The 14,472-nt window shown below is 45.4% G+C and overlaps 1 protein-coding gene across 1 annotated transcript in view; it reads left to right on the forward strand.

Annotated features, from left to right (window-relative positions):
* The window catches only part of LOC126222094 (protein unc-93 homolog A-like), a 78,324-nt gene that overhangs the window by 35,871 nt on the left and 27,981 nt on the right, over window positions 1-14,472 (forward strand). Inside the window, exon 2 of the mRNA XM_049942182.1 lies at window positions 9,025-9,311. Within this exon, the coding sequence (XP_049798139.1) occupies window positions 9,025-9,311 (287 nt within the window). The remainder of the gene's footprint in view (window positions 1-9,024; window positions 9,312-14,472) is intronic.

Consider the following 14,472-nt stretch of genomic DNA (forward strand, 5'->3'; position numbering starts at 1 on the left):
TCAGGGATATCGCCTCACTACTGACCTCAATACATCGAAAACTTAACATCAGTTTCTCAGTGGTAGAGAATCTCATCAAAGTATTTGTTCCACCCTACAATGGACCACAGGCGCCCTACAACACACCTGAAGATCCACATTTCGAACGTCAATTGGGTAAAACCAAAATAGACAGAACTAACGGAATTCCTGACGTGCCACAGGATTGACGTTGCACTCATTTCAGAGACGCATTTAAAGGAGTCGACACAGTTCCGCATACGGAACATGCACGTGTACTGTACAGATCGAGGCGGCCAAAGAGTAGGCGGGATTTCCATCCTAGTCAAAAAAGAAATTCATAATCACGAGGAACAACTTCAAAGACTAAGAACTGGAAGCTACGACGGTCACCATCGTCACAGCAGTAAGAAACATCACATGTGCTGGTGCATATCTCAGTCCAAACTGGTTCTTATTATTACCTAAATACCTACATGCCCCCTCCTCCCATGAATCATGGACCTTGCCGTTGGTGGGGAGGCTTCCGTGCCTCAGCGATACAGACAGCCGTACCGTAGGTGCAACCACAACAGAGGGGTATCTGTTGAGAGGCCAGACAAACGTGTGGTTCCTGAAGAGGCGCATCAGCCTTTTAAGTAGTTGCAGGGGCAACAGTCTGGATGATTGACTGATCTGGCCTTGTAACACTAACCAAAACGGCCTTGCTGTGCTAGTACTGCGAGCGGCTGAAAGCAAGGGGAAACTACGGCCGTAATTTTTCCCGAGGGCATGCAGCTTTACTGTATGGATAAATGACGATGGCCCCTCTTGGGTAAAATATTCCGGAGGTAAAATAGTCCCCCGTTCGGATCTCCGGGCGGGGACTACTCAGGGGGACGTTGTTATCAGGAGAAAGAAAACTGGCGTTCTACGGATGGTAGCGTGGAGTGTCAGATCTCTTAATCGGGCAGGTAGGTTAGAGCATTTAAAAAGGGAAACGGATAGGTTAAAAATAGATATAATGGGAATTAATGAAGTTCGGTGGCAGGAGGAACAAGACTTTTGGTCAGGTGAATACAAGGTTATAAATACACTAAACAGATTCAGAAGGATGTAGGTTTCAGTAGGTACTGGGGGATGAAGAAGCTTGCACAGGATAGAGTAGCATAGAGAGCTGCATCAAACCAGTCTCTGGACTGAAGACCACAACAACAACAACAACAACCACCTACATGCCTCTTCGATCTTCGATGGGTACTTCTGGGAGGCGATCGCAACAGCAAGCACACTGCTAGGAATGCGAGAAAATCAAATGCAAAGGGTCAGCAACAATTCGGTCTAGAAGAAGACCCAGACATTATTGTCATCCGTCCGAAGGACCCTACGAGAGTGCCACCTTTCGCTCACCAGGAAACAGACGTCCTTGATATAGCGGTTCTCTAGAATGTCCACATCAACCTTCAACTCTCGATTATCAGTGACTTATCGTCATATCACAAACTGGTAATAGGAATACTAGAAAGAGCACATGTCCCACAGCCGCCACATAACATTAGACAAATCGACTGGCCACAGTTTTAGCGTTCTCCTGACAACAACGTTCGGCCAACACAAAACATCTCATCGAGGACCGCCTTAGACGCAGCGGTGTAGACGAAACCGCGAAAAGCGATCCAACAGCACAAATTTTTAAACCAGACATCAATTTTTAGGCGTTTCCCTCATGTCTTAAAGCCATCAAAACACAACGGAATTATTTCCGGAGGCATCGGCTCTGCTTTAGGAAATCTAAGAACGGAAAACAAACGTTCCAACTGAACAGGGAACTCCACAAATGTGTCACAGAATGGCGTAGGGAAGTCTGGGAAACAAAGATGTCCGGCTTCTTGCTGTAAAAGCGAGAGTGGCAAGTGATGAAGAACCTGCGTCACCAAAACACATTGAAAAGAGCAGTTAGTCGTCCAGATGGCCTGATTTACGACCGACAGGCACTGTATGCCGACGCATATCAACAGCAGATAACAACTCCACCTCCATCGGCACAAGATGACGAAGCCCTACGCTATGAGGAGCAGGTCGTGATAGCCCCAGTGATATTTCAGAATGAACCAACGCAATTTCGGGCATAGTTCGCCACTCCAGCGGAAGTTAAACAACTCATCCGTAACACGACCTTCAACTCGGCGGGACACGACTAGGTCACCAATGAAGACTTAAAACATCTTCCAACAAAGCCTCTGATCCTAATCACAAGAACAGTTGTCTTTAGGCATGTTCTGGATACTTCCCAGAGGCGTGGAAGATGGCGAGGTTGGTGCCACTGCCGAAGGAAGGATCTCTCCCTTTCGAACAATTATCGCCCGATTAGTCTTCTACCAACGCAGACGAAGAACCTCCAACGGGTATTACTCAAAGGACTAGACGAAACTATGGTACACGACAACGTGATCCGATCGAGACAGTTCGGATTCCAAAGTAAACTCTCCGCTGAACTTAAACTCCTCCGCATTACCGAAACCATACAAGACAACTTTAACAAACGATATTCGACAATTAGAGTGTCCTTGGGCCTCGAGATAGCTTACGATAAAGTATAGCGTGAAAACTTAATTGTCAAGCTGAACCAAAGCACCACCATAAACGACTGCTACGTTTGGTAAGTTCCTTCAAGACAGGAAATTGTATGTGCGCATCGACGACAAGAACTTTGTCAAGAACCCAGTACATGCCAGTATCCCGCAGGGATCTATAATCTCGCCAGCACTTTTCAACGTCTATATCAATGACGTACCTACAGTTCTGTATGTGTCAGTTAGCCTCTATGCGGTCGATATAGCATTATTAACAAGAGAAAGAAAATCAGATCAAGGCATTGCGAGATTGCAACAATAACTGGATCTCATTGAGCAGTAGGCACACTATATAAGATTACCATCAACGCAGATAAAACAGTGGCCATTATTCTGCCAAGACGCCGATCAGTCATCCTTACCAGGCTCCACATCGGAAACCAACCCATTCCTTGGTCGCCCGTGGAAAAATACCTGGAGGTTTACCTGAATACGAAGTTACTCTTCACCCATCTCGTCGCAGAAAAGAAGAAAGCCGGACTAAGAATGTTGAGACCTCACAACCCCTTCGTCAGGAGTAAGGATCTGAATGTCGTCACGAAGATGAGACTATACCGAGCCACGGTGGAGCCCACGTTGCTCTGTGGAGCGACTTCCTGAGGCACAACATCCGACACCAAGACGCTTCAAGTCATACAAAACAAATACCTCCGATTGACACTCAGACCACACTGGAGAATAAGGACAAAGGAACTCCACGATGCGCTCCACGAAAATTACCTGCACCAAAAAATGCAGGAAAGGTCCCACAAGCTGTTTGACAAGATCGGCGCTCTACACCACACCACTCTTCAATTAGCGCCTGTAGGCACGATCTTTCCCCAACAATAAATCACATATAAAGTGGTACGATCCATCCTGGCAGAGGATGGACTTGCACCGGCAGGACACTAAATAGCGGAACCATGCCTAAGAGTGCGCAGTTAAGGAATAGCCGTAAATATCTGGTTATTATTAATAGGAAAACAAAATCATTTTAGGTTTACATTTATTAACGTAACATCTACTTATTCAGAAAACTACAGCAGCAGAGAGGTAATACTTTCATTGAACTTTTCGAAAATACAAAAAACGGGAAATGCGCACTCTTACATTCACCTGCGCTTAAGAGTACGCAAAACTTGCCCAGAGTACGCTTTTAGCAAATGCCACAAATGAACGCAATATCATTTTCAAATGAAGAGCACTCAGTGCTCTGGATTCCCTCTCGAAGCGCGAAAAATCTATGTTCTCTATTCACAGCTTTCTGTCTTTTTTCTTAAAGCAGACTCTTTCGTAGCTAGAGCAGCGGCAACCATTGTTTGCCGTCTCCATTTTCGCCGGCCGCTGTGGCCGAACGGTTCTAGGCGCTTCAGTCCGGAACCGCGCGCCTGCTACGGTCGCAGGTTCGAATCCTGCCTCGTGCATGGATGTGTGTGATGTCCTTAGATTAGTTAGGTTTAAGTAGTTCTAAGTCTAGGAGACTGATGACATCAAATGTTAAGTCCCATAGGGCTTAGAGCCATTTGATTTGTCTCCATTTTCAGTTTGTTGTCTGGCCTCAGTTCAAATGAGATTCCTGTCCGATTTTCGTACTTACTTTGAAGTGATTCAGAAACAAAACCTATCCTTTCGACACCACAACGCAAATTTGCAGTAGTGCCCAAACAAAGACCAAGCTAGATGGCACAATGGTTAGCACACTGGAATCGCATTCGGAGGGACGACGGTTCAAACCCCCGTCCGGCCACCCTGATTTTCGTATCCCGTGATTTCCCTAAATCACTTCAAGCAAATACCGGGATGGGTTCTTTGAAAGGGTACGGCAGACTTCCTTTCCCATCCTTCCCTAATCCGATGGGACCGATGACCCCTCTGCTTCGTCCCCTCCCCCAAATCAACCAGCCAACCCTAAAGAGAACTCACGCACTCTTTGGGGACGTAATTTGCGCGCTCTTTCGTAGTGAAAGAATGATTCCAAGCCAAGTCAACAGATGGCAGCCCAGGTCTCACTGGCAAAACATGTGGATGCAGTATGGTAATTTGCAAGCCAGCCTTTCAAAATGGAGTTAAGTATTACAGGCTATTGCTCTTGTGTTCTGTGTATAACTTATGCAACACTGTACCAGACCTACAACAAGAAAGCTGAAAAGTTATTCTTGCCTGTTTCACTTGGAGAACACAAGACCTCTTCAGACAACTTCTGCGAGGTGTTTCTGATACCAGGCTGAAAACAACTACGTCAGTGTCGAGCTGATAAGTTCAGTCAGCTGTCAGGAACACAAGCTGCGCTCTCTTTGGGACTGCGCACTCTTTGGTACATTTACCCTAACCTCATTTAAAGTATGATCGTAGCAAAAACAATAACCAAAATAAAATAATATAAAACAAAACAATAACGTCCACCATCCCTACAGGCGAAACCACCCCTTTGTATGCACAACACCTGTAAACAAAGAGCAATAAATAAAGTCTGAAACCTCTCACTTACTTAACATATAGGCGGCAAAATCGCCATAGGTGATAAGGCTCCAAAGCACCCCCCCCCCCCTCCGCGCGCGCGCACACACACACACACACACACACACACACACACAAACCGCAAGCCTGAGTGTAGTTTTTAGATAGTTTCCGACACTCTTTTACGTAAATGCTGGTTTAGTCCACGAATTCTATACCAGCAAAACGATGCGCAGTTAAACTACTACCATAAGTCACATACAGACGGCGCATACAACTTTCCTTCCTTACGTTACCTTGACGACTATGACGTGAAAAACACATCCAGCCACAAAATTACATAAAAAATAAAATTTGACAGATCTTGAAACAACGTATCTTGAACTGGACGGTCTAAACGCTAGGGAAAAGAAAAGAACGGTATATCTGTGCAGTCCGCAGCTCGTGGTCGTGCGGTAGCGATCTCGCTTCCCACGCTCGGGCTCCCGGGTTCGATTTCCGGCGGGGTCAGGGATTTTCTCTGCCTCGTGATGACTGGGTGTTGTGTGATGTCCTTAGGTTAGTTAGGTTTAAGTAGTTCTAAGTTCTAGGTGACTGATGACCATAGATGTTAAGTCCCATAGTGCTCAGAGCCATTTTATATTTGTGCACAGTATTATGTACCCCGGCCTTTCAAATGGTTGAAATGGCTCTGAGCACTATGGGACATAACTTCTGAGGTTATCAGTCCCCTAGAACTTAGAACTACTTAAACCTAACTAACCTAAGGAGGTCACACACATCCATACCCGAGGCAGGATTCGAACCGGCCTCTCATCTCAGAAGGAAGTTCTTATCGAAAAATATAATTAGTTATATAGTTATAACAGAAAAGTCACATAATTCCACCATATTTTTCCAGATGAGCTTGTACTCTTCCTGCCGAGTGGTTCTAGGCGCTTCAATCTGGAACCGCGCGACCGCTACGATCGCCGGTTCGAATCCTGCCTCGGGCATGGATGTGTGTGATGTCCTTAGTTTAGTTAGGTTTAGGTAGTTCTAAGTTCTAGGTTACTGATGACCATAGATGTTAAGTCCCGTAGTACTCAGAACCATTTTATATTTGTGCACAGTATTATGTACCCCGGCCTCTCAAATGGTTCAAATGGCTCTGAGCATTATGGGAATTAACTTCTGAGGTCATCAGTCCCCTAGAACTTAGAACTACTTAAACCTAACTAACCTAAGGAGGTCACACACATCCATACCCGAGGCAGGATTCGAACCGGCCTCTCATCTCAGAAGGAAGTTCTTATCGAAAAATATAATTAGTTATATAGTTATAACAGAAAAGTCACATAATTCCACCATATTTTTCCAGATGAGCTTGTACTCTTCCTGCCGAGTGGTTCTAGGCGCTTCAATCTGGAACCGCGCGACCGCTATGAGCGCCGGTTCGAATCCTGCCTCGGGCATGGATGTGTGTGATGTCCTTAGTTTAGTTAGGTTTAAGTAGTTCTAAGTTCTAGGGGACTGATGACCTCAGATGTTAAGTCCCATAGTGCTCAGAGCCATTTGAACCATTTTTTGTACTCTTCCTGTAGTGATGTCGACATTGACAAACCATAACCGTATGTTTCTTCGTATATGCTGTGTTCAGCTACGGCATAGATGAATTTCGCTATTAATTGTGTGTGTTTGTGGGGGAGGGGGGGGGCGGTGAATGTGAGGTTGCGTAAGCTGAGACGAATGGCAGTTAAGACTTTTGGGTCAAATGGTTCAAATGGCTCTGAGCACTATGTGACTTAACTTCTGAGGTCATCAGTCGCCTAGAACTTAGAACTAACTAACCTAACGACATCACACACATCCATGCCCGGGGCCGGATTCGAACCTGCGACTGTAGCGGTCGCTCGGCTCCAGACTGTAGCGCCCAGAACCACACGGCCACTCCGGCCGGCAAGACTTTTGGTACCTCAGACAGTAAGGTCGACTTGCAGTAGATATCAGACTGATACCTTGTGCTTTTATTCAAATTAATCACCTATAAATAACTTTCATAAAAGGGTAGTTATACCGACTTCAGCACGTTTTGACCTTAATTTGACCTTCAAGGTCACCACCTGATGTACGTACATGTTTTTCTTACTGCACACAGTGGCATTTGAAATCGCAGCACCATCACGTTACAATTAGAACTCCAGTTAGTCAAATACCGGGTGATCAAAAAGTCAGTATAAATTTTAAAACTTAATAAACCAAGCAATAATGTAGATAGAACGGTAAAAATTGATACACATGCTTGGAATGACATGGGGTTTTATTAGAAAAAAAAAACAAAGTTCACAAAATGTCCGACAGATGGCGCTGGACAGCAAAACGTCAGTGACTGCGCATCACAATCGTGTATAAAAGGAGCTGTAATGAGAGAGAGAATCATATGCGCCAGCAGTCGCAGCATGTTGTCGTTACCTGAAAAGGCGCTTTTAGTGAAGCTGTATTATCAGAATGGGGAATGTGCTAGTTCAGCGTTACGATCCTATCGCCATAGGAAGGGAATTCGAACGGATAAAGGTTCGTTGACAAATGCAGCTGTGGCGAGAATGATTTCGAAGTTCGAAGCCACGGGTTGTTTAGACGATAGACCCCGTAGTGACCGACCGAGCACAAGGCATAATGCTGTTGAGACAGTTCAGGAAGAAATGGAGACTGCAGCGGGTTCGTCTATGCACGGGGAAATCAGCGCTCGTGCAGTCGCACGTCGCACCGGCATTCCATACACTACTGTTTGGTTGGCACTCAGGCGTACCCTCCGATGCTATCCGTACAAAATCCATCGGCATCATGAACTGTTACCTGGCGATTTAGTGAAGCGGAGGGCATTTGCGGTGTGGGAGTTTCAAAAGATGGCGGAAGATGACGATTGGTTGAGTAACGTGTTGTGGACCGACGAAGCTCATTTCATGCTCCGAGGGTCTGTCAACGCCCACAACTCCATAATTTGGGCTACCGAAAATCCTAGAACTGTCGTGGAAACTCCATTGCACGACGAGAAAGTCACGGTATGGGTTGGATTTACCACATCTAACGTTATCGGGCCTTTTTTCTACGAGGAAATGCGCGATTCTGGTTTTGTAACTGCTACCGTGACGGGTGAGAGGTACGCCGATATGTTACAGAATAGCATCATCCCCAGCCTGGCTGATAAACACCTGCTGGAACGTACGATGTTTATGCAGGATGACGCTCTACCCCATATAGCTAGACGCGTGAAAGATCTCTTGCGCGCGACGTTTGGTGATGATCGTGTGCTCAGCCGCCACTTTCGTCATGCTTGGCCTCCCAGGTCCCCAGACCTCAGTCCGTGCGATTATTGGCTTTGGGGTTACCTGAAGTCGCAAGTGTATCGTGATCGACCAACATCTCTAGGGATGCTGAAAGACAACATCTGACGCCAATGCCTCACCATAATTCCGGACATGCTTTACAGTGCTGTTCACAACATTATTCCTCGACTACAGCTATTTTTGAGGAATGATGGTGGACATATTGAGCATTTCCTGTAAAGAACATCGTCTTTGGTTTGTCTTACTTTGTTATGATAATTATTGCTATTTTGATGAGATGAAGCGCCATCTGTCGGACATTTTTTGAACTTTTTTTTTTGGTTCTAATAAAACCCCATGTCATTCCAAGTCCGTGTGTCAATTTGTACCTCTCTATCTACATTATTCCGTGATTTATTCAGTTTTCAAAGTTATACTGACTTTTTGATCACCCGGTATGCCCAAGAAGTACAATGAACAGGTTTTGAATGGTTTGTTGAGATGCAGCCTATTTCTGAATCTATTGTGAACCATTCTGCCTCCGTGTTACGTTGCTACATAGACAATGATCTGAGGTTGGCCCTGTTTCGTCATGTTCCGGTACTTCTAGAAACAGTCGATCAAGACTGATGAGCCACGATTTGAAGCCTGTTTTGGACGTGTGCCAGGTACCTGGGCTACAAGCGGACGCTGGCGGGCTGCATGTTCCTGTACGTGCCGTTCGTGGCGCTGCAGCTGTGGCCGTGCTACGAGACGCTGCTACCCGCGGCCGCTGTGATGGGCTTGGCTAGCGGCCCCCTCTGGACGGCCAAGAGCGCCTACCTCAGCGCCAGCGCGCGGCGCTGGGCGGAACTAGCCGCGCGGCCCGCGCAGCACGCGCAGCTGCTCTTCTTCGCAGTCTTCTACGCCTTCTACAACTTCGCCCTCGTCTCGGGAAACGTGCTGTCGTTTTTAAGTGCGTGACGTAGCATATTTACTTATAACTTACTTATTTCCTGCTCACAGTTAATATTTACTCACACTTTCCCAATCAAACTTTTCTACTCACAGTTATCTACCAACACTTATATTTAACAACACTTTCATTTAATTTCCATTCATTCCTAGACACACATTCCTACCCATTACTTCTACTGACACTTTATCACACTTTTCGTATTCACACTTCCCTTTCTTTCTTTCTTTCTTTCTTTCTGTCTTTTATTTATTTACTTTTTTTAAAAGGCGAGTTTGATGCTGCCTGTCATGACTTACCCTTCTGTGCCAACATTTTTATCTCAGAGTAGCACCTGCAAGCTACATTCCCAATTATCTGCTGGATTTATTCCAATCTCTGCCTTCCTCCTATGGTTTTTACTGTCTGCAGTTCCCTCCAATACCACGGAAGTAATTAACAGATGTCCTTTCCAGAATGAGATTTTCACTCTGCAGTGGAGTGTGCACTGATATGAATCTTCCTGGCAGATTAAAACTGTGCGCCGGACCGAGACTTGAACTCAGGACCTTTGCCTTTTGCGGGCAAGTGTTCTACCAACTGAGCTACCCAATCATGACTCACGCCTCGTCCTCACAGCTTTACTTCTGCCAGTACGTAGAGCACTTGCCCGCGAAAGGCAAAGGTCCCGAGTTCGAGTCTCGGACCGGCACAGAGTTTTAATCTGCCAGGAAGTTTCAACAGATGTCCTATCATCCTGCCCCTTCTTCTTGTCAGTATTTTCCGTATGTTCTTTTCCTCTCCGATTCTACGGAGAACCTCCTCATTCCTGACCTAATCAGTCCACCTAATTTTCAACATTCTTATACAGCACCAAATCTCAAATGCTTCGATTCCCTTCTGTTCTGGTTTTTCCACAGTCCATGTCTCACTACCATAGAATGCAGTGCTCCAAACGTACAGTCTTACAAAGTTCTTCCTCAAATCAAGGCCTATATTTCATGAGAGGAGACTTCTCTTGGCCAGAAATGCTATTTTCGCCAGTGATAGTGTGCTTTTTATGTCCTCCTTGATCCATTCGTCATGGATTATTTTGCAGCCTAAGTAGCAGAATTCTTGAACATTGTCTACTTTGTATCACCAGTTTTGATGTTAAATGTCTCGCTGTTCGGATTTCTGCTACTCCTCATTACTTTTGTCTTTCTTCGATTTATTCACAATCCATATTCTGTACTCATTAGACTGTTATTCCATTCAACACATCTTGCAGTTCTTCTTCACTTTCACCTAGGATAGCAATGTCCTCAGCGAATCTTATCATTAACATTCTTTCAGACTGAATTTTAATCCATCTTTTGAACCTTTTTTTAAATTTCTGTCATTCCTTTTTCGATGTATGGACTGAATGTTTCTCGTTATGCGAGAAAACATGTACTCATCCCTAGTCTCAGTACTCACAATAACAATTAACTAACTGTCTGGTTCGTTTCTCCACAGTTGGAGCTCAACGACGCTACAGCTAATATCTAGTTCAATGTCAGCCACAATGAACGCAGTGTTCACACAAGTTCCTCCTCTGCATTATACGGAGCGTTATGCATACCGTTCTGCACGTGACGCCAGTTAAGAGAAGAGTCCACGAAAATTTCGCTCTTGTCTTTCTCGTAGCCGAACTGTCTCCCCACCTGGGTTCTTTTGTTCTCCATGTCCTGCTTCTTTCGACCAACATGAGCTTTCCTCTTATTTTGTGGAGACTCTCTCTGCCAATCGCAGGGGCCCTACCATTAAACTGCATCGAAATCTCGGCACTTTACTCCTTCCTAGTTCGTTCCCGCCAATAGGACGTTTTGTGCCCACTCCAGACGCCTAAAAGTTACATGCATACATCACATGTCTGTTCACCTGATCAACTGCGTCACTGGTTTTGTTCGTATCCATTTGGAATTCCAAAACACAGTTTTCTAAAGCTTCATTCGGTCCTACTTCTGGTGACCCGTTACTTGCTCTCTAGTTTGCGTCACCTGTCCGGTCGCTGACTCCAGCTGCAGGGCGCCCCCTAAGATGTTTTCGTGGAGCCTCCCATGGTGCGGCCTCTGCTTCCGTCTGCACCTGCTTCCACACAAAACGTTTCCTCTCGCTGCTTGTTTCACCTTCTGCTCATTGTCATGCATTATGTACAGGGTGTTTCAAAAATGACCGGTATATTTGAAACGGCAATAAAAACTAAACGAGCAGCGATAGAAATACACCGTTTGTTGCAATATGCTTGGGACAACAGTACATTTTCCGGCAGACAAACTTTCGAAATCACAGTAGTTACAATTTTCAACAACAGATGGCGCTGCAGTCTGGGAAACTCTATAGTACGATATTTTCCACATATCCACCATGCGTAGCAATAATATGGCGTAGTCTCTGAATGAAATTACCCGAAACCTTTGACAACGTGTCTGGCGGAATGGCTTCACATGCAGATGAGATGTACTGCTTCAGCTGTTCAATTGTTTCTGGATTCTGGCGGTACACCTAGTCTTTCAAGTGTCCCCACAGAAAGAATTCACAGGGGTTCATGTCTGGCGAATAGGGAGGCCAATCCACGCCGCCTCCTGTATGTTTCGGATAGCCCAAAGCAATCACACGATCATCGAAATATTCATTCAGGAAATTAAAGACGTCGGCCGTGCGATGTGGCCAGGCACCATCTTGCATAAACCACGAGGTGTTCGCAGTGTCGTCTAAGGCAGTTTGTACCGCCACAAATTCACGAAGAATGTCCAGATAGCGTGATGCAGTAATCGTTTCGGATCTGAAAAATGGGCCAATGATTCCTTTGGAAGAAATGGCGGCCCAGACCAGTACTTTTTGAGGATGCAGGGACGATGGGACTGCAACATGGGGCTTTTCGGTTCCCCATATGCGCCAGTTCTGTTTATTGACGAAGCCGTCCAGGTAAAAATAAGCTTCGTCAGTAAACCAAATGCTGCCCACATGCATATCGCCGTCATCAATCCTGTGCACTATATCGTTAGCGAATGTCTCTCGTGCAGCAATGGTAGCGGCGCTGAGGGGTTGCCGCGTTTGAATTTTGTATGGATAGAGGTGTAAGCTCTGGCGCATGAGACGATACGTGGACGTTGGCGTCATTTGGACCGCAGCTGCAACACGGCGAACGGAAACCCGAGGCCGCTGGTGGATCACCTGCTGCACTAGCTGCGCGTTGCCCTCTGTGGTTGCCGTACGCGGTCGCCCTACCTTTCCAGCACGTTCATCCGTCACGTTCCCAGTCTGTTGAAATTTTTCAAACAGATCCTTTATTGTATCGCTTTTCGGTCCTTTGGTTACATTAAACCTCCGTTGAAAACTTCGTCTTGGTGCAACAACACTGTGTTCTAGGCGGTGGAATTCCAACACCAGAAAAATCCTCTGTTATAAGGAATAAACCATGTTGTCTACAGCACACTTGCACGTTGTGAACAGCACACGCTTACAGCAGAAAGACGACGTACAGAATGGCGCACCCACAGACTGCGTTGTCTTCTATATCTTTCACATCACTTGCAGCGCCATCTGTTGTTGAAAATTGTAACTACTGTAATTTCGAAAGTTTGTCCACCTGAAAATGTACTGTTGTCCCAAGCATATTGCAACAAACGGTGTATTTCTATCGCTGCTCGTTTAGTTTTTATTGCCGTTTCAAATATACCGGTCATTTTTGAAACACCCTGTAGGAGCAGTGTGTTAATACTGTCGATTGAGTGTCATCCCTTTTGCTTTACGTACTTATAGGCAAATCTGCTCCTTACTGCCTAAGTAAGTTAGGTGTCATATTCACCTTCCCATTACAATGTATAAAACTCTTATGTAAGGTGCGAAATTGAACTTCATTTATTCTGCCACCTTACAGGTTTGCTCGTCACATAGAAGCCACATGTCAGTGGAATAGCTATGAAGTAAACATATTGATTAATATACTCCCTGTGTGACGAATTTCTGTAACAGTAGTTAGACACCCTCTGTAGACGATTGTTGACACCAGCGTTAGCAATTTCCTCCCCTCAGAGTAACTTAGAATATGGACAGTTTTGTTGGTTTAAATCTAACTGAATACCTCAAAAATAACTTTCTATTAGTGTTAAGTTCTCCTTGAAACCTCAAAATGTGCAGTTAGCCTCCTTACGGTACATCATGTGCTCCAAAGTATTCACACACTTTTCCCGTATCAACCGACAACAGTGAAACAAATTGCACCACCAATACTAACTGTGGCTTGACGAAATAATTGCATGAAGAACTGCCTCTAAAAGGAAACGATGTGAGATATAAAGCATTAATAAAAAACATTAAACAACGTAGTAAGGTATTTTAATTGGATCGCAAACTATAGCAATGGTTTTGTGCCATATTAGTGTAACAGAAAAATCGTCATTTTAGGATAAGTCATATGTCTCCTTTGCTGTCGAGCGCGAAATGCAGATCATGGACATTTTTGTAGGTGCATCACTCGAGAACAGTAATGCATTTTATACCACCCAACGAGATCAGCGACAGCAGGCGCCTTCGACAAGGGGTGAGGGAACTTAAGAGTCATCGCGGCTGCTGCTGCCGGGAGTTGGTAAATGGGCCCTAGATACTTTGGCGTGTGTGGCGTTCAGAGGCAGACTGTCCGCCAATCAATCGGTTATTACTATTGGGTGTAACTATTATTACCGGTGTGTCAGAAAGTGAAATAAGTTTTATCACTGCTATCATTTCATTCATGACTTCAATATTTAGACGAAAGGCGCGATAAAAGTATAGCCGAGGATGGGTCTCGATTGCGAGACCTCGGGTTTTTTACCTTACTTTTTCGTCTCATTTTGCTTGTTATCGTTCGTTGGATTTGATCGGGGCGGACATCCCATGACGCCCGTTCACTCAGTTTTTTTCATTACAGGGGACACCTAACCCACTGACCGAACACGCTGAGCCACCGTGCCAGTCACTAGACACCGACCACTGCCGGAACAAACTCCCTTGAACTGGAGGCAAGACTTCCTCCAGGAAGAGCCACAGCATACAATATTGCCAGATGGTTCAGATGGCCGGACTTAGAATATATATCAGTATGGCCAGCTTATTTATTCCAACTCTGGCGCCGTCTCAGGCTCTGCAGCGGCCGGCCGCCGGCCATGTTTTGTCTCAG

The sequence above is a fragment of the Schistocerca nitens genome, chromosome 1 (genome assembly GCF_023898315.1).
Source record: "Schistocerca nitens isolate TAMUIC-IGC-003100 chromosome 1, iqSchNite1.1, whole genome shotgun sequence".
Classification (NCBI taxonomy): Eukaryota; Metazoa; Arthropoda; class Insecta; order Orthoptera; family Acrididae; genus Schistocerca; species Schistocerca nitens.